The sequence below is a fragment of the Rosa chinensis genome, chromosome 3, assembly GCF_002994745.2.
Source record: "Rosa chinensis cultivar Old Blush chromosome 3, RchiOBHm-V2, whole genome shotgun sequence".
In the NCBI taxonomy this organism is placed as follows: Eukaryota; Viridiplantae; Streptophyta; class Magnoliopsida; order Rosales; family Rosaceae; genus Rosa; species Rosa chinensis.
The window spans coordinates 26,001,188-26,023,334 of NC_037090.1; the positions used below are offsets into that span (position 1 = coordinate 26,001,188).

A 22,147-nucleotide genomic window follows, 5' to 3' on the forward strand; every position below is an offset into this window, starting at 1 on the left:
TCGTCTATACTAACATAGGGAAGAAAAAGATAGCTATGTTCCTCCTCCAGGGTGAGGAAGGAATGGTGGTGGGATTTTGTAATAACCTCAATTTTTGATTTAATTTCATGTGTTTGCGTGGAATAAATAAAAGCCTCATTTGTACGAATTTTGATTCGATAACTTGTTTTGTTTGGGTTTATGAAAGAATCAGATTTACTTGATTTTTATGCTCGAAACGCTCATTTTAGAAATTGACTTTTTAAACGTAAGGAATTGGAAAAACTTCATTCACAAAAGTTGTAGAGCTAGTCTATATGAGTTCATGCATAGGTGGAACGCAAAAAATCAGAGCTCGTATAAAGAAGTTATGGCCTTTAGAAAAAGTTTCCATTTTTGGTATAAAACCCTAACTATTTTTGGAAATTTCCAAAAAAGGCCTGAATTTCAAAAATTGGAAACCGGCTCCATTTTCTCTCTCCCCGAGCTCCCCTACCAGAAATCGCCCCAAACCTTTCCCCGATGATTTCTCCCTCCGCCGGCCACCTCTGGATGAGCTACCACCAGCGCTGGCTTTGCCTCAACCTTGCACACCTCCCTGTGGTCGCCTTGCAGCCTATCTCGACCAGTAGCCACTGCTGCAAATTCGACCCGATTCGCTGGAATTTCAAGTCAACGGCGAATTCTCTCTCCTTCGGCCACTATAGCTATAGCCACTTGGCTTTTTGGAGTCGCCTGTTAATGGTGATCATGCTCCTTGAAGGATCGAAGGTTAACTGACGTGTGGATGGAAAACGAGGGCTCGCTTGTGAAAGTTGTTCACCATGTTGAGACAAAGAGATGCATATAGGTTTCACCAGCATTCATTGTGGTTGATGGCGGCGGCCGTTTTCGGCCACTTCCGGTCACCCCGGGGACAGTTTCTATTCATCTTTTCAATCTACACATTGATGCGAACACGTCGATGTACAATACATAACTTTTTGGAGATCGGATGATAAAGTTTTGAATTTTTCGGTTTCGATTGTTTCGGTTTTTGATCTGTGAGTATTAGATGGTCTGATGACTTGTAATTCTGAATTTCTGATATGTTGATCGTAGGACTGTTGCGATGACTTTGTGCGGTCACGGATGAAGATCCAACTGTTGGATCTTCGTATAAATGTAAAATGACGATTCGAAAGGGCGATCCGTGAGGATCCAACCATAGGATCATCTTATAATCTAGATCCTACGGTTGTCGTATAATTTGATCATCATAAAATTATACGACAACAGTCAGATTGTCGTATAATTTTGATAGAATGATCCTAAGAGCGATCCGTGAAGATCCGACCGTAGGATCATCATATAATTTAGATCCAACTGTCAGATCATCGTATAATTGTGTTTTGTGAATTGTGTGCTAAGTTGAGATCGTATTTGATTAGGTCATTTAGGTGATTGACGGATTTGATTGGCGGACGATTTGTGGATACTTATTTTTGAGCTGTTAAGAAGACGCAAGTGGATTAGAGGTGAGTAAATCTTAAAGAGTTCATTTATGAACCGGATTTCCTTATTTTACATTTATTAGCTAATTGAGAATTTTTTTTTATGAAAATAAATATTTGTTTTAAATAATATGGATTTGATCATCTAAGGTCCATGGGTAAGTAAAAACAAGGTTTTTATTATAAAAATGAATTTCTCGGTTTTTAGTGCATGTGAACTATAGTTGGTATTAGTGGTCATTCCTGCATGGATGATTATTTATATATATTTACGTGAAATATATGTATGGATGGTGTGACATTGTGAAAGGTATACTATTAGTGATTTTTTTGTATTGTTGAATTGAACATTTACTTATTTCTGAAATATATGGAATGAGTTATATTATTGAAAGGTTGAATGGGAGTTATGATGGGACATTGGTGAGTCATGTGGGTGTCTTTAAATGTTTTGATCTGAGGGCCGAAAGGTCTAATGTCTGACGGTTATAATGGTAACCGAAGTGTAATATATCAGATGCTTGAACCTCGGCCAATGTGACATGCAACAATTTAGTTAGAGCTCTAGACTGTTGTAAGTGTACCGTCATGGTGGTAGCTATGTTACTGCATCATGAATACAATATTTTGGGGAAAGTTTGGGGTGTCTTCTTTGGTTTCTATGTGAGATTGAGTTTGTTATTTAAATGATGAGTTTGTATAATTGATGATTTATCCATGAGTTGAAGAATTAATATTCATGTAGTTAGTGTTATTTTATTGAGATTACTTATACAAGCTTTGCAAAAGGCTTACTGGGTTTGTTGTTTGCAATCCCGGTACACTATTCAAATGGTGTAGCGAATAATCCTGCAGGTCAGGAAAATCAAGATCAAGGTCGAGGGGCGTAGTGCATCAGTGTTAAGTGCAGAAACTAAATTTATTTTGGGTGTGTTATTGTATACTCTAAGTGTGCTTAACACTTTCATTTAAGTTTGGTGTTGTATTAATTAACTCGAGAGTTTGTTTGCTACGAGGTTTGTAATTCGATTTGTTTGATGCTTCGTTTAATTGAATTTTTTTTTTTGAGCAAATGAACATAGTAGATTAGTTTTCACGTTTCGGATTTGAATTCATTATTCAAAATTCTGGGTGTGATAGATTTTGTACTAAGGACTAGGAATATACCGACCATGACTTGAGAGGGTTTTGTGGAACTCTTCTAGGACATGTACGTTCCTGCTCCAGTAAAGGGAGATGTTGGAGATTGACTTCATTTCTCAGGGTAGGCCCTGGAAAAAGGCAGAGGACTCATCAGAAGACTTCAACTGGTGCAGCCGCTGAACTTAGCTTGACTACACTCGTTGGGCAAGTGGCGCCCTTGAGATGTTTCAGAATAGGAGGTCTTAGCAGTTATTAGTCCTTAATTTTAGTGAAGCATTGCATTTCTGGACATTTGTTTTATGTTTGGTTTGGCTCAGATGATTCTAGCTAGATCTCTGTGTGACTTGACTTCTTAGGTGTTTTTGAGAATGATTTGTTTTGGTGATGCATCTTTAAGATTGTGGTGTTGGACCTTTACTTTATATCAGGCGTTAGACTCTTGTGTGTGACTTTCTGTTGTAGAGTGTTGTGGTGAGTGATAGGTTGCGTGTTGCATCCTTCTTTGTTGTGGCATTAGAGATTCCCTACCACGTTGATCGTGTACGTGTAATGCCATGTGATGATTTATGTATGGATTGGTTGAGGCTAGCTTAGCCTGATTTTATGTTATGAGGTGGTAGAACACTTATTGAATTGTGATGCATACTCTATTGTCTTTATGAATGAGTTTCTATGCGGTTTTGGTGCGTGGAAAAAAAAAAATTGTAGTGACTTCGTGAAATGATGATTGTGAAGGAATGTGGTATTCTTGATTTGAGTTGAGAGGCAAGTTTCTTTTTCAAATTCATGTAGTGTTAGAGTTGAATTATCGGTGAAGTGATACAGATACTGTTGTGAGTACAGGATTCTGGACTGTTGTGTTGTCAGTGTGATGTGCCGCAATTGCAGACTGGTGATTCATGAAATGTTTGAACTATCACCAAGTTGAGTAGTAGAGTGTTGAAGTGTGGTAATGCTATGTATTGTACTTGTATCAGATGTTTGGCCTAGACAATGTCTTAATTTGAGGATTTAAGACCGCTCTAGAAGCTACGAGGAATTACTCTAAGTGTGACAGCGTCATTCTACCTGTGGATTGATCGAGTTATGTTCACGATATTTTTTTTTTAACTTCAAAGTGAAGTAAGACTGGGGTCTGTCGAACCTGTTACGACGTTGGTGAGAGGTGGAGATTTGGTGTTTAGTTTTGCTCTATCTCTTAGAGTTTTGTGGTACGAAAATTATTGTTGTGCCTTGACTGAAGAAGAAGTCTACGATGGATCCAGTAGAAGTGATCATGGTATTGTTGGAGTTGATATTGATGCGACCTTGTTGATGTTAGGCTTGTATTCTAGACGGGACTACAATACAACATTGAGCGAAGGATTTGACTTGATTACAAATTGGCAAGATCATCGTGATGAGAGCAATGTTATTTAAGAGCTAGAGGTAGAAATGAGGATGTGTTAATTGTCCCTGGACAACCAGTATTTCGTTATCAATGTCTGAGGTTAGATACTAATATAAGCAGCAGCATGTTCCTAAGACTGCTTTTGGGACTATGTATGGACATTTTAAATTTTCATCATGTCTTTTAGTCTAATCAATGCGCCTGCTACCTTCATAGAATTGATGAACCACATGTTCAATCCTTAATTGAATACGTTCGTGGATGATATCTTAATTTATTTCAAGTCTTTTGAGGATCATGATAAGCATATTCAAATTGTTCTACAGGTTTTGAGAAAGGGAAAGTTTGATGCTAAGTTTGAGAAGTGCGAGTTTTGACAAGAATGGGAAGTTTGCACAAAGATTGTCAGACCTTTTTCAGATTTTGTGAAGGTTGGAGAATTGGCATATAGGCTTGCCTTATCCCCTAGTATGTCTAGTGTGCAAAATGTTTCTGTGTGTTCATGCCGAGGAAGTATATCCATGATAAATCACTTGTAATTGATCATGGTGTGATCGAGGGGAAAGCGGATGTGACATTTGTTGTCGAATCTATTCATTTCTGGATAGGTTGACAAAGCAACTTTGAAGGAAGTAAGTAAATTGGTCAAGGTTAGAGTGAGTTTGAAGAACGAGGTTTTCACATCCGTTGGTGGACTAGTGTACACAAATTTCGGGACGAAATTTCTTTAAGGAGGGTAGATTGTAATACCCTGAAAGTTAGTTATTAAATTCTTGGAATTTCCATAAATTAGTAAAGTGTTCAACAATTTCATGGTTCGTGGGTGGAGCAAAAACGTTTTGTACAAATTTTTATTCGAAACACAACATTATAGGGGGGTCACGAAGTTCGACTTTTTGTATGTTGGGTTTCTTCAAAAACTTCCTTCATGAAATTTGTGAGGCATCGAAACGAGTTCACGGATATGTGGAACACGAAAATCGGAGTTCGTATGAAGAAGTTACGACCATCGGAAAAAGTTTCAATTTTAGTATAAATAGAAAAAAAATTCTGAAAATTTCATAATTTCCAAAAAGAAAATTTTCCAGAAAAATCCGGAAACTCTCTCTCCCAGCCCTCGACATGCGCTATGACCCGGCGACCCGACCGGGCTGAATCTCCTTATTCCGGTGGCCAACAACAGCAAACTTAGCCTAGAGGGACACGCCTTGGCCTCCTCTTCCTCCCCATGGCGGCGGCTTACTCCGGCACGCACCCCAGATAGAGATCAAACACCGGAAAGGGTGGCGGCGGCTGACTCGACTTCATCTTCTTTTTCCTGCAACTTCACTGCTCGAGACCAACCATTTTGGAATCATCTCCTCCTTTAGATCACATCCATACCAACCTTGAAGTACGATTCAAACTGTGATGGAAAAGATCGGGAATTGAAGTTCAACGGTGGAGGTTTCTCTAGCTTGCAAATGTGATATCTATCGATTTAGCCTAACTGGACTTAGCTCCAGGTATGAAAGTTGATCCTCTCTTCAATATATACATGTTGGACGGCTTGATTTACCTATTGTGGAGGTTGACCCGGCAGCGCGTGGGACCCACGTGCAGCGACACGTGGCAGCGCGTCCGGCCGAGATTATTGATTTTGTTATCAAGGTGATCACCTGCTCGTCGATACGAGTGTGTTGATATATCATGAGGTCATATTGTGAAAAAGTGATGCATGATAGATTTACGTAATTTTGGTTTATCTTGATTTTCGATCCGTGAGGATCAGACCATCCGATTGACTTGCAGTTTTGATATATTGATCGTAGAAGTGTTTCGATGACTTTGCGCAGTATAGATGAACATCCAACCATTGCATCTTTGAATAAATGTGAAAAGACAATTCAAAAGGGCAATCCGTGAGGCTCCAACTGTTGGATCGTCGTATTATTTGGTGAAGATGATCCTAAAGGTGATCTATAAAGATCTGATCGTCAGATCGTAGTAAAAACTTGTGAAGATGATTCTAATTGAGATCCGTGAGGATCCAACTTTGGATCGTCATATAATTTTGAATGGATGAGCCTACATGCAATCTGTGAAGATCTGACCATTGGAAAGTCGTATAATTTTGAGAGGATGATCCTACATGCAATCTGTGAAGATCCGACCGTTGGATCGTCATATAATATTGAGAAGATGATCCTACATGTGATCCGTGAAGATCTGACCGTTGGATCATCGTATAATTTTGAGAAGATGATCCTAGAAGCGATCCATGAGGATCAGACCGTTGGATTGTTGTATATTTGTGTTTTGTGATTTGTGTGCTAAGTTGAGACCGTATCTGATTAGGTGCTTCACGGAATTGTATTGGGCGAATGTTTTGTGTTTGTGTGAACTTGGCTGTTAAAGAAAACGCAGCTGGAATCATAGGTGAGTGAATCTCATGTGGTTCATTTACGAATTGAGTTTCATTATTTTACATTTAATCGCTAAATTGTGAAAATTATTTTATGGAAATAAATATTTGTTTTAAATTATATGGACTTGTTCAACTACAGTTCATGGGTAAGTAGAATGAGATTTTAATTATAAAAATGAATTTCTCACTTTTCATGAGAGTAGACTATAGTTGGTATTCATTCTCAAAAAAAAAAAAAAAAAAAAAAAAAAGACTATAGTTGGTATTAGTAGGCATTCCTGAGTGGATGACTATGTATAGATATATTTACGTGAAATATATATCTCGATAGCGTGGTATTGTGCGAAGTAATAATGGTGATTCTGTGTATTATTATTATTACGAGCACTTATTTTCTGCGAGAATACAATATATTATGTAATTGTTGATTTTATTGTGAGAAAGAGTACTTGAGTTTTGGAGTAATAATTTGAGTCATATAGGACTTTTAAATATTTTCGGTCTATGGATCTAGTGTCACATGATTTAGTGTGAGTTGCTTGATTTATTTATTTATCTACCTTTTTCATTGATTTCTTTATTTATTTTTCAAAAAAATTAGAAAAAGACTGCATTTTGTCGTTTTTGATGAAAGCGGTTAGAGTACGCGGATCGGGTAGGTGGCCCAATGCAATACAATGGCCCAATTTGGAAAAGGGTAAAACAGTCAATTTAACCTGGTGCAAACGAATTTCCGTTCTGTAAGAGTTGAGAGTCTTGGCTTCTCGATGTTGGAAGTGTAGTACCTAGCTCTCTCTTTCTCTCTCTCTCCGCCTCGAAGGTAAGTTGTTCTTCTCTGATGGGCTTCTGTTTCCGTTTGGGCCTCTTTCATGGATTCATATATATATATTCCTCGATCATAATGATTTGCTTATTTGGGGTTTCATTTCATCAATCATTTTATGCTTTGTTGAAATTGGATCTGCATTTTGTGTGTTCCAATTTCTGGGTTCGATGAGTTAAGAAAATTAGGGGTTTTGGGAATTTTTTTGTTTCGTTGGATTTATAAATGTAGTGGTTAAAAGAAGCATGCTTGGATTCTTGCTCTTATACTGGAATTGACTACCGGAAAAATGGCCTGTTCTGGGCAAAGTAGAGCTTTATTCATTCTCCTTTCGATACATTGCGATTCGCAACTTCACTTTTCCTTCTTTTTAATGGGATTTAGATTTGTGTCCCAAGTGCATTTGTTTGCTACTGTGGAAGAGTTTTTCTTTGAGAAATGAAATTTCGGTGCTTACAGAGATATTGTTAATGCCGATCGAGGGAAATTATAATTCAAGTGAATAGAGTAGAGAGGAAAACAGATTGTATATTCTGATGTACGTATCTTTGGCTTGCAGTTTCGGTCGGTACATATATAGGAAACAGTCATGGATGGGTTGGACCCCGCAGAGCGTAGGTATTTGGAGGATGAGGATACTCCTACTATGAAGACAATTAAGGGTGCAACAACTGGATTGGTTGCCGGAACTATTTTTGGGACCATAGTTGCTACCTGGTATGATGTGCCTCGTGTTGAGAGAAGTGTAGCTCTTCCAGGGCTGATAAGGACCCTGAAGATGATGGGAAACTATGGGATGACATTTGCTGCAATTGGGGGAGTTTACATCGGTGTGGATCAGCTTGTGCAGCATTATAGGTCGAAGAGAGACTTTGTAAATGGAGCTGTCGGAGGTTTTGTTGCTGGATCAACTATTCTAGGTTACAAAGGTGAAGATCCTTTTTATGCCTAATTTTTTTCAAACATTTAAATCCCGCTGCTATGAGTGGTTTTGTCAGCAATTATTGCTCATGTTCATGACTAAATGCTTCTTCAGACATCATCTCATTAAATAATCATGTTATTCTGTTAGCCAATTTGGGAAATGCTCCCCAAAATAGGGTTTCTTCTTTAAACCTAAGATTTCTTTTCAATATTTACTGTCAGAGTAAGTCAAACCTTTTCTTGGGGTTATTTTTTCAATTTTTTTTTTTTCCAAAGGTTTCATGTAAGGTCTTTACAAATGGTTTAGTTCGGTTTGGTTTTAACCTGACAAGACAGGATCAAGGCGTTACTTTGGCACTTTAGTATCTAGAGATGAAAATTTCTTTCACTTATGCTTGTCATACACTCAGAAATGAAAGTGGCACTTATTCTGACGCTTTCGCTGATTACATATTCAAAATTTATTTGATCCTGCTACTAAATATCTATGAGATATCAGTTTCCAAATTAAAAAAATGGCACGTCACTGGTAAAATTTATTTGCCGCTGACTATAACAATGTCAGTCTGTCAGCTTTTCAGCTAGATGACTGTAGAACATGATAAGTGAGTACAGTAGGTTTTGTATCACTCACCCTTGATAATCAGATATGTGAGGATGATGATGTTAGATGTATTATGTGTGTTTGGTTCCTTTCCGTAACTGTGTAAATGATCTAGGTTATCTGTTTGTTCATGTCATACAAATGTCTTCAAAGCATAAGAACTATCTACTTTGCTGGAAGAAAAAGACTTCTGGAAGCACTCCATTTCCTGAAGCCTTTTGGTTGTACTTTTTGTTTATGAATTGTCCAACTACCACATGGCTGCTAGGACTACTTTAATATATGGATGGAGGATTTAATGGAACTTGGAGAATCTTAGTAGGGTCACTTTCTCAGTACTTACTACTCAGTTCAACAAAGGTTACAGGATCTTCTAGGAAAAGAAACTTATTTGATTAAGGTTTGAACTTCATTAGATGCATAGTGTTTTTATTTGGTTTTGTCATCAACTTTATCACTTGAAACAGTCCTTCTGGCTGCAATGACATGTAGACAGCCATTTATATTATAGTCTAGTGTTAGCACTTGAGGATCATCAGCTCCTAATTTGTGCAAATTGTAGTAGCTGGAAGCATACTGATGGCTCAACTAGCCCTTTTTGACTAGTTTCCACATGACATACCAAGTATTCTAGAGCTGATATGAGCCATTCATTGTACTTCCAACAAGCATCTGAAAAGAAAAAGAAAAAAAAAGTACTTTTAGCTAAAGGTCCAACACTTATTTATAGATTAAAGAGGGCTGCTGATACTGTCCTTATCTACTTGTTGAATTTGAACAGCATATATCGAGTTTTCAACTGTGTTTCTAATTTATTAGCCCAGTATCATCAAGATAGATCAATTTCTTTCTAGTAACAACCAAGAGGGATTAGTTTTTAAGAATTTAAACATCCTGTTGTCTGAGAATCACACTATAAAGAATTCCCACTTTCAGCCCATGCAGAAATACCCTGTAGATCTCCCATGCATGTGAAGAATTTGCACTTCGTATGCAACTATTGTTTCCAGTCAATGAGGATTTTTCATATATTAGTTGCTATTCAATTGGATTGTAGAGTATTCAGAGTTGACCAGTATATTACATGATGATTCAAGACTTCAGACCTTAGTTTCTAAATTGACATTTAATGTGTTAGAGGGAAGATGTACTCATAAACCGGAAATGTATTCAATTATACTAAGTGCTGCCCATTTTATAGGAAGGAGCATTCCAACTGCAATTTCTGCTGGAGCAGCCTTGGCAGTCACTTCTGCACTCATTGATGCTGGGGGTCAGACCACAAGAATTGATAACGGCAAGGAGTACTATCCTTACACCACCAAAAAAAGATCCACTGCTGATTCATAAACTCACCAATGATTTGCTGTCAGAGGAAGATATTGGCGAGCTAATGAAAACAGCACTTTTTCTTGAATTGGCGGTATTTCTGGAGATGTAATCATACTCTTAGCTCTCTTCTTCTGCTGTTTAGAGTTAAGTTTTTGACCTTGAATGGATGTTTTGAATAAATTTGTTAGTTTGCCCTACTGTTGAAATATTTTCATAGTATATGTTGGTGGAAATATATATTGTTCTGTACGAGGGGTATTGCAATAATTACAGTGGTTCTTATTTTAATTCTTGAGAGTTGGGGCTCTGTTCTTAGTTTTTGGTCAAAGAGAGTTGGGCCGTGCTGGTGCTATTTCAGTATTTTCGCCATAACATTTTGCAACAAAGATAGTGGTTGAAACTGTGTTTTGTGAACCCAGCTTTGAATACAAGAGAAATAGGGTTCAGATTCAGATTTGTGCCTCTTAAGTTCGAAAAGGTTCAATTTAAAATTACTCCCAAATATTCACCTCCTTCCTATTCCCCTTCAAACCTGATCTCTCTGGACATGTGATATTGAGATATTCCCTTGCAATGGCTACCAAGGCAAGTTCACAAAGCCCTACAACTTTGATATTTCGGCCAGAGGCCTCGAGAAAAAGCCTCAGTCACTGTGTTTACTCGCCGAGATCATCAAGGGCTGTGAGTGGAAGAATCCTGGGCGTCGACTCATTTTTAGTTCTAAATTGTTGCTTGATTGTCAGATAACAATTTCAGATTTAGAAAATTAATTAGCAATGAAATTACGTATTATTATTAATATTTTTTTATTGCATCAACAAACTCAAATTACAACAATGAGTTTTTCGTAATTCGAACTCACAAGCTCCCAGACTAAGCCAAATATGGTAATGGGCAAATTTTGTATTACTTTCAAAACAAGTTTCACTAAATAAAAGAAAATGACGGAAATGCCAAAATCTGATGAAGGAAAATGAATGTGACCCTATTGTAATCATAGTTTGAACAGAGGAGTATTATTGTAAAACCATACAGCATAGCCGTACAAATTGAATAGAATGACGGAAATGCCGAAATCTGATGAAGGAAAATGAATGTGACCCTTTTGTAATTATAGGTTGAAAAGAGGAGTATTATTGTAAAACCAAACAGCATAGCCGTACAAATTGAAAAGCGGGCTTATATTGGCGGCAACAAGATCATTCAAGGTTAGCAGAGTCGGTTCTCATTTGTCTCAGAGAGTTAGAGAGCTCAAGATTTTCAGAGACGAGGACGAAGTAGTGGAGAAGATCAAGATTCGAGTCATTTCGATTTCACCTGGTGAGTACTTGTTTTGAATCTGAGATTGAAACATATATAATCCTCTGGAAATAGTACAATTTACACGGTCGAAAGTGATTTTTAGGGTTCGATTGAGCATTCTTTTAGAATTTGACATAATGATTCTTCTTAAACTTTGCGTCGATGTGCTAGGGTTTGATGAACTTGCAAAAACGTGAGGTTTGAATTTATGTAGACTTTCTTGTTGCTTCGTGAATGCTACATGGAATCTGAACCTGAGGCTCAAGTGTTTGGGCGTAAATTGAAGATTTGAATTATAGAAATATGTTAACAATTGTGATTTTACAGTCGGTATATAAAATTAGCAATTGAGGTATTCGATTTGTGATATTTGTATAGAAATGCTACGAGGCACTTCATGCTTGGAAAAGAAACAGGATTATGGTGTATGACCAGTGCCATTCAAGGTCGTTTTAGGTGTAATTTTGTCTTGTATCTCATCATAATGAAATGCTAACTTGATAAATGCAAGATTGGGAGGCAGACGAAGCTTAATACGATCTGACTTGCCAGTATATACTATGTAGTAATGATGCAAGTATGGTTGTGTTACATCTGTATGAACTGTGTCCTAGAGCATCTGGATTTCTGCCTAGAATTTTAATGAGGAAGGAGTAGAAAACTTTGGCAATGGCCCAATTATTTGTAAACTATAAGAATGTTTATCAGATAGTTAACCTTCTCAGGTAATAGTAAGTAATTCTAGACACTATAAAGTGTGAAAGATCTCTGGAGTTGGTCAGGATTACTTTCCCCTCATTTGATGATTTCACAATGCAATTTAGTGGCCGGATGGCAAAGGAACTGGAAACATTAATTGATTGCTTTAGGTAGTTTTACTTCTCATTGACCAAATTTCATTAATATAATACCAATGTTGACCTTCTGACTGTTCTGAACAAAGATTCATTACAATGGTAGTGTTTATCACTATTATTTCTTGTTTCCCAGTATAACATAAGAAACATGATTAGCAAACAAGTATAGTAAGCATTACTCTTTCTTAACTTATTAGGTGAGATCGCTTTTGGTATAAGTATACTCACTGCCATAAATTATTATAATTGTGCTAAATTGTTTCAACACAAGATTATGAGGCATGATGATCAAGATGTTGGTAGTTTAGTACTACATTTGGTTAAGAAAGCTTTCAAGCTTGGAGAACTCTAAATTGGAGCACTTTGATAAGTATAACCTAAGACACCATTTATTAGGAAACTTATTAAAGTAGCAACTAGAAAAATTGTTATTGCAATTAATGTACCTTTTGTTAGGGATATTGTTATCAACTGTTAGCATGTATCAACTACCTGTCTCTTTGTTATTTCCTTTCGAGCAATTAACTTGTAAAAGGATATTGTTATTTTGCATTTCAGCCTTTTTGATGTTGCTTTAGCTGTCTTCTCTGTTCTCTTTCCATGGACTGCTTCTCCACTTTAGACTTTCTAATTGAATTGTTCTTATTATTTTTTAAGCTTCACAAATGCATGGTCAACTTGCAATTTCTGAAATGTCGAGTCAATATTGGATAATTGATTGTTTGATTTAGATTTATTTTGCTTCATGTGAAATTATTCTGTAATATCTATTATAGCCTGTAATAGAATGCTATCTTGCTGTTCTGTCAATTCAACAAATGTAGGGCTTTGTATTTTTCTTTTAAATATTTGGAAAGCAGAAACAAGAATCTAAACCCGAGTCTCACATAGTATGGTTTGTTGTTTTTATATTTGGTTCTGGAAAGTGTTTGGGTTTACATTGAAGATCATTTATAGACAGGTCTAATAGTTATGATTGTATAGTGGGAAGTCCCTGGAAGTCATTAGAAAAGTAGCAGAGGAAGAATTTACTCTTTTAGATTGTTTATAGCAATGCTAACAATTCTCACTTGAGCTTCATAATAGGTAGATAAATAGGAGTCTGGTGTATCACTCTTGTAGATTGTTTATTGCAATGCTAACAATTCTCACTTGAACTTCATAATGGGAAGATAAATAGGAATATGGTGCATCACTATCTTGTAGGTCACTGTAGGTTTGAAATTTTGCAAGCTTGTAACTGTGAGATGTATTTCAATTTCATATTGTTAACTTAGAAACTCTTCCACATATATTGTTGAACTTTCTTGTTGATCTATTTATGTCTGTGACTCTGTGTCTCAATGTTCACAGCATTGAGACAATTGGTTAGTTGTACAAAACTGTTGTTGTTTATGTATAAAACCCACTTTTTGCAGGCAATTGGTTAGTTCATCATGAATTTTTCTGAAGAAAAGTTGATGGAGTTTATCAGTGCGGAGTATCCTTATGAATCTGATGTGCATGACAATAAACTCTGTCTTGGGGAACTTTCTATCGACCTGAGGCTTTGTGGTCTTTCTCTCACATGTTTGAGTGTTACCATGCCATACCAGCGTGATGTGATTGCCTCCTTTGTTGGTCATATTGACGTCTACAATGCAGATGTAGACAAAAAAGGCGACGCACCTATATTCTCGTGTCCTGTTGTTGGAGATTCTTTAGTCGTTGACATTCAAAAGCCAATCAACCATCCTTTCCATGTGTACTTGGATCTTTCTGAAACTATGAAGAAGCTCACTATATCTTATGATCTTGAAGATGTGGAAATGCCTGCTGTGAATGGAAAAACTGTCTACAAGGCTGCTGATTTTAGTATTTGTGAAGATAAAATTAGAATCTTTGATCGTACCTGCTTGGAAGAAATAATCATATGTGATGCTTCTGTTATGGATTACGATTTTGATGGCTTCATATATAGGCTAGAGAGAGCACATGTGGGGGTTGGACGGGCATACATGCACTACTTAGATGGCGCTGATGTAGCCTCTGCTCGAGCATTGAAACTGATTACTGAATTGAAAAATGTCAGGAACCTGACTTTGAACATGAACACTGTTGGGGTAAGCTTATCTATCTATCTTTCCAAGTGTCCTCTTTCTTTTTTAATTTTTCTTATGTAAGTGTGACTTAGTGAGTGATTTTTTTTTTCCTTCTTGTTGATTTTCATTGAAGACACTTAGCTGCTGCTTGTTAAATGAGGAGAGCAACTTGCCTATATTTTCAAATTTGCTGCTTTTGGAAATGGAATTCCATGAATGCTTCGGTTGGAAATTGCTGTTCAGTTTTCTTGAAAGCTCCCCTGCTTTGCAGGAAGTAATCATTCGCAAGGTGATTTTACTGTGAAATAATATTTCTTTTCTGCCTAAATTCTATACATGATTATATGTTAGTGAGCGGTAATGAGTATCCCTCTGTATTTTTTCTTTAGGTAGATGATGACCTTGAGAATTTTAAATACAAAGGTGAAGAACATGATCTCTTTACAACTTTGACACTACCCCAGAAAGTTCCAAGTAGTCTGCTGACAAGCATTCAGATTATTGAGATGACTCTGCCTGTGCTTCATGAGAAAGACGATGATGTATACCAATATCTTGTTGAAAACGGTGCAGCTGTAAACAACGTGCTGGTTCTTGCCGCATCCAAAGTTTATCAGCAAGTCTTGGAGATGTTTGCAATGTTTAAGGTTCGTGCAGTTGATGTTGTGGAAATATGATGGAGCTGCAGCATTGCATTGGCCGTCTATCTTCATATTAGCCCAATTACTAGTAGTAGTAGGATATGAATGAGAACCGATATTTTAGCTCCCATGTGGTCCTAGTGTGCCAGCTATCTCATTAGGATATGTATGAGAACCATGCCATTGAGGCAGTTATGAATGAAATGAATATGTTTTGAATTCCTTTTCCTTTCTGCATTTCTTGCGTTTTCTACACGGGAGCCCCAACATCTGGTATCAGAGCCAGGACCCCTCGTGGCCTGCAAAACCCCACCCCATCCACCCCTTCTCCTCCGCCCTCGTCGACCCACCACCGCCAACCCCACCTTCGCTAGAACAACCCTCTTCTTCCACCTCCGCATCGGAGACCCAAGCCCTCAACTTCCAAAACACCATTGAATTTCTCCAAAACCAGAATGAAGACCTGCACCATTCCCTCGAAACCTTTCAAAACCACCGGAGTAGCTATTTATGATACTATGCAATTTGTGCGACCAGATATACAGACAATATGCATGGGATCTTTTATTCTTGTTGGAGGGGAAATTACCAAACGTCTAGAACTTTGCAACTTGGTTTAAATTCTATAAAATCAAATTTCCATAGAATGTTCCAACTTTTTCTTGTACAACAACGATTGTCAATAACTCTAGGAAACAATAAAACTTTAAGCTTAAAAAGGTTTTAGAAATTGTTTAGAAAGAGTAGACACCATCAAGAGAAACATAAACAAACATAGGCTGGTGCCAACATTAAAGCAAAACCAAATTCAGCACACTGTCACAAATTATATCCAAAACTCAAAGAGTCAAGACTAAACACGGAACTGTTTAAGAAAGAAGTCGGCAGTTAAAACTTCAAGTGTATCCGTAAACAAGACCCATTTTCCAGACAAACGTATCATATACAGCATATTACATGGAACAGAGCTTTAGCTAGACTAGCTGATTGGAACCAACTGTAATACTAATCTTAGAAAACATTTTCTGCAGCTGAAGAGATTGATATGGCTTTGCGGCTGCTTACATCTACTCATGCATCATGGTAAGGAAGCTCCATGATCTGACTGCTAATCACTATATTCCTTAAAGGTACGGCCAAAGTCAGTACATACAAATAAGGCAACAAAGCACATACAGAGCAATGACAAACTGTCATATACTCATCAAGAATCCTGTTCCTTCCATCTCCCAATTGGTGGCTCATGTCTTCCTTGACTTCAGTTTGCTTGAATTAAAGTATCAAGACCAGATGTCAGATTGTGCGTCCACAGCTACTTTTGGCAAATTGACATCATTCATCAATATATGATATCAACTTGAGGAGTTTCTGTAAACTCAAATGTATCGGGCAAAGGTTAGTCTGACAAATCAGAAGTATATGGGATCTGATCAGCTTTTGAATCTTCATTTGCAGAACTTTGAAAGAAACCAGTCCTCAATCTGATGGGATATATTATGTTCTCCAACTTTGGACCGACACACTGGCCAATACTTATATTCTTGCATTCTGCTTGCGAAGAGGATCTCTTCCAAGCTTCAGAAAAGATGCTACAGGTAAAATTTGAAACTACATAAGTAAGAGAAGGCACCTTTCCTAATAATTTTCATAACAAAACTATGGAAAAGAGGGAGTGCCACCCAGTACCATGAAAGCTATCGCAACAGTAACCATACTTTCCGATCGAAAAGACAAAATAAAAAGAAAAAAGTCCCAATGAATTCCAGTAAAAGTTGAGAAAACCAACATAACAGTTCATGTCTCTTAATTAACGATACTGTTCATGTCCATTTTGATTTGCATCAAACTAGTTTTGTGCATCAACTTTTCCATGATTAAATCAACCTGCAATAGAAGTGAGATAAATGAGATAATGGATCTATAAGCTTCTTCTTCTTCTTCACATAATGCATAATCAACCTGCTTTGTACACATGAAATTTACCTAATTGGATTCTACAGAATGAATCACCCTCACCCTTAACTACAACATAACATGAAAGCAAGTATAAAATGCTCACACTGATAGAAAAGTGGGAATCAAAAGAAAAAACAGAAGAAAGAGCTCCAAGTTATTCTAGTTATAGACTCCTGTGTTCAGAACACACCAGCAGAAAAGTCATGTGTATTGGAAAGCCTGTATATGAATGTTGAAAATTTCATATAGGAAAGTGTGTGCAGCAAGGACCATTTAGGAATGACCTCAACTAAAAGTAGCTGAGTTATTAAAATGTTGTTGGATATACTCCCATGTGTCTTTTTTCTTTTCAAGGCCATTCAGAATTCAGGAGATCATGGCCAAGGAGTAAAGAGTGTCTACTCTTTCCAAGAAGTAACCAACATTGGTTTATAAAAACAAACTTTAATCAACCTACAGGATAACATAGTAGAGACAAGTCATCCGATGATTAACTAACAAACCCAACAACTAAAGAAAGCATCCAAAACATCAATGAAAACAAGGATAGATAAAACAAAGCAGATCAGCTTTCCAAAACAACATAGCACACAAAGAACTGTCTTAAACTTGGGGAAAAACTGATGCCAAGAGCGAAACCGAGTAACTAACTCTATTCCCAAGTGGTCTATCTCTCTCAATGATTCCCTAATTCCTTTCCATCCAAACCACCACGCCCTCTTAATAATTTGCCTTTCTTCTTTCCTCCAAACAAATTACCTCTCACACAATAAGGCCCTGCAAGAAGCTGGAGCAGCCCATCTGACATTAGCCCTCACGTGAAAGATATTCCTCTCACTTGATTTTGGTTCAATCAATTTGCCAAGACTTTTCAGAGAAATCAGGCCTCCAGTTACCTGCTTCTGCTCTAATCAAATTGCCATAATCTTTTAATGAAATCAAACTCCCAGGATAGCTGAAGATCCTCGTATACTCTGAACCTCCAAGTGATACACGTTTCACAGAATCACATCTTGTATCCACAAAGAATGCGTTAGTAGTAACATAAAATTCTACGAAAAATATGCCATTCTCCCACTCACCGATGCAAGTACCACACCGGTCAAGATGCCAAGGACGCTCTACACCAGGCAGTTCGAGATTCACGCTGTAATCTCGCACCCACTCTTTCTTCTCATAACTCTTCAAAACCCATATGTCAATATGTGTATGTGATGAAGTATCAACAATTGCCATAGATCCTCTCAAATTAACAAAGTGAAGGGACAAGAAAGAATATTCTGGCTTTCTTAATGCGGGATGAGGCGTCAAATAGAACTCCTCCTTCTCGAAGTCAAAAGAAACTATGCAGATTTGTCCTCTAGTACTTGAGCGATTAATTAACCAATGCAGGTCTCCATATGCAGATATTTTTTTTGTGCTTAAATTACATGGAGGAACTGAGCTTATCCGTTTCCAAGAGCTGGTGCCTAATATATAAACTTGGGCCACCAAACAGCATCGTTCATTTCCGGAAACACGAACAATCTTGTAGGTGTTGGTTATATCATCAAACCCCATGCCGTACCAATCTATGAATATCATATTTCTAAAAGGTGGAACTTGGACGGTACTCTTTGGGAGCATGAGAACTTCTCCCCTGAGAGGGTTGAAAATGAAGCATGGACCTCGATCATACCTTTTGTCATTAAAGAAGAACAAGTTGCAGAAAACAAAACCAACATTGTAACCATATCGGTAGGATGCAATCTTTGAGACAATGGCATGTCTGCTTTTTGTCAAGACATTGCCATCATATATCTGCGATGGAGAGATAGTTATTAAGCTTCCATTGTCACCATCTCGGGCAACATTAAGAAGCAAAAGTTGAGGCACTTCAGCGACTGCATCGGAAGCAGTATTAAGCAAGCGCAGATGCACTAGTGTTGCAAAGGAACGAGCTTCAACTATGTGAAGCAGGGTTTTACAGACACATTGTGTGCAGCAAAGTGATTTTGCCGGCAGTCTCAAAAGGATGTTGATGAGGATATCAATGGGTAGGTCCACCAACTTTGCATTGTTGCTGCACCGGCTCATTCGTTTCGTTCTCAGCATCTCCAAATCCTAATGATATCACAAACAAAGAATTCGTTGATTAAATCAAATATGGGTCCGGGAACATAAACATATACACTCAAAGTTACGAATGTAGATATGCATATATAATCATACAACTCATCTAAAACCAACAATAAAAGGAGCAACTTAACAATTCACTGAATTGAACAGAGAGTTCATCTGAAATTAACATCACTAATCAAAGAGTGAAAGAAGAACACAATTGAATGTGTTCTAGCACAACCCTTAGCCTTTTGTATACGCAATCCAATCCAAAACAATATCAGACTTGAATAAAGCTAAAAAGTCACAACGAATCAATGATACTTACTTCAGTTACAGGCCGAAAGGTAAGAGCCGATGTTTGAAAATTTTCTCCGACCCAGAAACTGTAAATTATCTCCTTTCAGTTTCAGTTTCGGTGCAAAGGCTTCTCCTTTTTCTTCATAGTCATAAGGCTTTTAGAAGGAAAGAAGTCCTCCGCCGCTTTCGGTCAGGAAATTCGGAACTTCTTTTGGCTTTGGGAAAAAGAAAAAAAAGAAAAGAAGAGGAAGTACACTCTCTTTCCCAAAAACGTAAAGGTAATTTCCACAACAAATTTCTAAGTATATCTAACAAAATATTTATTTTTAATTATCTTTTCTTATATCTAAAGTTCTAAACTAGACGGGCCTCACACTATGTGTATGAAAATTGATATTTTTTTAAAACAGAGAGTGAGCAGTTTTTTTTTACAGGAGTTGGCAATTTTTTGTGGAAGTTTGTGGTTTTTTTTTTCACGTACTCATCTGCTTCTCACTTTTACATTTTTTTTTCTTTTTTCTATTTTCTATTTATTTTATAAATTGACTATTTTACCCTATCTGCTTTATGAGTTTAAAGTTTTTTAATAATTTAGGGTGATTATGGTATATTTTTTCTATTTTGACTAACAAAACATCTTCTCTTAATAATAGTACTAGCATTTCTCCACACATGCAAGTTATTATTATTTTTTTTCAGAAAATAAAAAAGAAAAGAGTTGGTTATTGTAGAGAAAAGAAAATGAGAGAGAGAAAAGTGGGTTGTGGGTATTCTTTTTAATAAAAATACATTTTGTAAATGTCTTAATTATCCTTGTGATTTAATTAATTCTCAAAGTTTATTTATCTTCTAAGGTCAATTCTGTCAAAATTTTAGATTTTGGCTAACAAAGCCTCTTCTCTTAATAATAGTATAGATAGATAAACTCATCAGTTGTTCATAAATTACCCTCATAAGATACACCCAGCAAAGAAAAACCTATTATCGAACACGTCTTTCTACTTATTGATTTCAGCTATTCAATATTCAATTTTACTCATCGATGGGATGGTGCGTAGTGCACTTACAACGTTGGTGATGGTGGTGACTTGTAGTGGTAATGAGGGGAAACAGGTGGTGAAGGAGAGGAATAAGGGTAGTTTGTCGAGGTTTACGAAGCGAAAGCCACTACTACCACTAGAAGACTCAAAACTAGAGAGGTCCCCATTTTTCCCATTCTTTAATTTGGTGATTGAATGGAAGCTAGCTACCTATTATGTACAATATAGTGCCATAGATCAAATAGAGCAATTCTTCCATATTTTAGCTTGTTTATTTATTCTTTTATTTCATGAATCATTGAGAAAGAGAACGAGTTTTGAAAACGTGTGCGTGTTTGCCTAACTTTCTCTTATTTTTGACCAGCAGCTTTCATAAAAGGATTGAAATATGAACTAAGACTTGGGTCAGGCATGATGGGAATGAACGAGCATAAAAATCTGGGGTTTTGTTTTATTGGGTACATTGTATTCTAGGATATTTTGGGAAAATCAGTTGGTTTAATTAGACATAATTTAAGGTAATGAAAAAAAAAATTTGATGGGTATACTTAAAACTTTGCTGGGTACATTTAGAAAGACCCAAAAATAAATATGTAAAATAAACAATATGTTTTCGTTATTTATTATTATTATTTTTTTTTTTGTTGAAACTGAATAACTTATTATTCGAGGTAATTAACCCTCCATAGATCTTAAATGTGAAAGTCAGGGATCACAAGCGCATGCTTAGTGGCATCATGCATTGCCTGATAACAATTACGTGGATAGAACTTACATTGAATAAAAATAAGGGAGAATTCCACAAATGATCACTCAACTATGACTCATTCGACACTTTGGTCACTGAAGTTTCAAATATATCACTTTGGTCACTCAACTATTACACTGTCAATCACTTAAGTCACCCAAAAAGTATTTTTTATAATTTTTTTTAATGAAAAAAATTAACAAAGTGACTTAAATGATTGACAATGTAATAATTGAGTGACCAAAGTGATATATTTGAAACTTCAGTAACCAAAGTGTCGAATGAGTCATAGTTGAGTGACCATTTGTGAAATTTTCCCTAAAAATAAAATAAGATAAATAAGACTTTATTGCCTCCAAAAGAGCTCCATTCACATCCTAATTGTCGTTGCAAGAGGATAACAATCCCTAGTGTTCTCTTTCCTCTTTAATTTTTATTATATGAATGACTTTAATGGGTGTTTTTTTTTTTTTTTTTTGAATCAGCCTTCCTTACGATCGAAAAGACCCCTAAGGAAGGTATCCCAAAAGCTTCCTAGGCCCAAGGACACTTAGCTGCTTTTTTTTTTCTTCTTGATTTTCATTGAAGACACTTAGCTAGCTGTTGCTTGTTAAATGAGGAGAGCAACCTGCCTATGGGTGCATTTGGGGGAGCTTTTTAGCTCCTGTGCTTATAAGCAAAGCACATATTAGTGTTTGGTAAATTACACTACATCCTGCTTTTTCAAGAAGCACTAACTTTTCTTTGAAAAAGCAGAAGCCACCGCATGCATGCTTTTGGAAGCAGAAGCAGCGCTGAGTACTGTAGCGTTAGTTATTGACTTAGGGCTAGTTTGGGATTGCTGTAACTTTAAAAAAAAAACTGCTGCTGTTGTGTTATGAGAATAGTCAGCTGTGAACTAAAACAGTTTCGTGTTTGGTAAATAATATTTTTAAAAGTGCTGTCAGTACATAAAACAACTGCAAAGTGTGTTTTGATCCATAAAGGCTTCTAAAAGCAACCTCTAGGCTGCTTCTAAAATCTGCTG

The 22,147-nt window shown here is 36.8% G+C and overlaps 3 protein-coding genes across 3 annotated transcripts; 2 read left to right on the forward strand and 1 right to left on the reverse strand.

Annotated features, from left to right (window-relative positions):
• Positions 1–7,111: 7,111 nt before the first annotated feature.
• Positions 7,112–10,390, forward strand: LOC112195035 (outer envelope pore protein 16-3, chloroplastic/mitochondrial). Its single transcript, XM_024335346.2, has 3 exons — positions 7,112–7,232; positions 7,795–8,164; positions 9,965–10,390. The coding sequence occupies exons 2-3, from the start codon at positions 7,825–7,827 to the stop codon at positions 10,111–10,113; spliced, it is 489 nt and encodes a 162-aa protein (XP_024191114.1). The 5' UTR covers positions 7,112–7,232; positions 7,795–7,824; the 3' UTR covers positions 10,114–10,390.
• A 910-nt stretch (positions 10,391–11,300) lies between these two features.
• LOC112194362 lies at positions 11,301–15,032 on the forward strand. The gene is made up of 4 exons (XM_024334608.2): positions 11,301–11,415; positions 13,673–14,356; positions 14,469–14,624; positions 14,725–15,032. Exons 2-4 carry the CDS (start codon positions 13,691–13,693, stop codon positions 15,010–15,012), a joined length of 1,110 nt encoding a protein of 369 aa, XP_024190376.1. The 5' UTR covers positions 11,301–11,415; positions 13,673–13,690; the 3' UTR covers positions 15,013–15,032.
• Positions 15,033–17,336: 2,304 nt separating this feature from the next.
• LOC112191713 (F-box/kelch-repeat protein At3g06240) lies at positions 17,337–19,574 on the reverse strand. The gene is made up of 2 exons (XM_024331115.2): positions 19,361–19,574; positions 17,337–19,035 (listed from the first exon to the last, which is right to left on the reverse strand). The coding sequence occupies exon 2, from the start codon at positions 19,024–19,026 to the stop codon at positions 17,782–17,784; it is 1,245 nt and encodes a 414-aa protein (XP_024186883.1). The 5' UTR covers positions 19,027–19,035; positions 19,361–19,574; the 3' UTR covers positions 17,337–17,781.
• Positions 19,575–22,147: the final 2,573 nt, after the last annotated feature.

Bases quoted from the DNA above. Each gene is read 5' to 3' on its own strand.
- LOC112195035 (XM_024335346.2), top strand. From the start codon at position 7,825: ATGGATGGGTTGGACCCCGCAGAGCGTAGGTATTTGGAGGATGAGGAT. The intron at 8,165-9,964 runs GTGAAGATCCTT...CCCATTTTATAG, and splicing joins AACTATTCTAGGTTACAAAG to GAAGGAGCATTCCAACTGCA.
- LOC112191713 (XM_024331115.2), bottom strand. From the start codon at position 19,026: ATGCTGAGAACGAAACGAATGAGCCGGTGCAGCAACAATGCAAAGTTG.
- LOC112194362 (XM_024334608.2), top strand. From the start codon at position 13,691: ATGAATTTTTCTGAAGAAAAGTTGATGGAGTTTATCAGTGCGGAGTAT. The intron at 14,357-14,468 runs GTAAGCTTATCT...TTTTCATTGAAG, and splicing joins TGAACATGAACACTGTTGGG to ACACTTAGCTGCTGCTTGTT. The intron at 14,625-14,724 runs GTGATTTTACTG...TTTTTTCTTTAG, and splicing joins AGGAAGTAATCATTCGCAAG to GTAGATGATGACCTTGAGAA.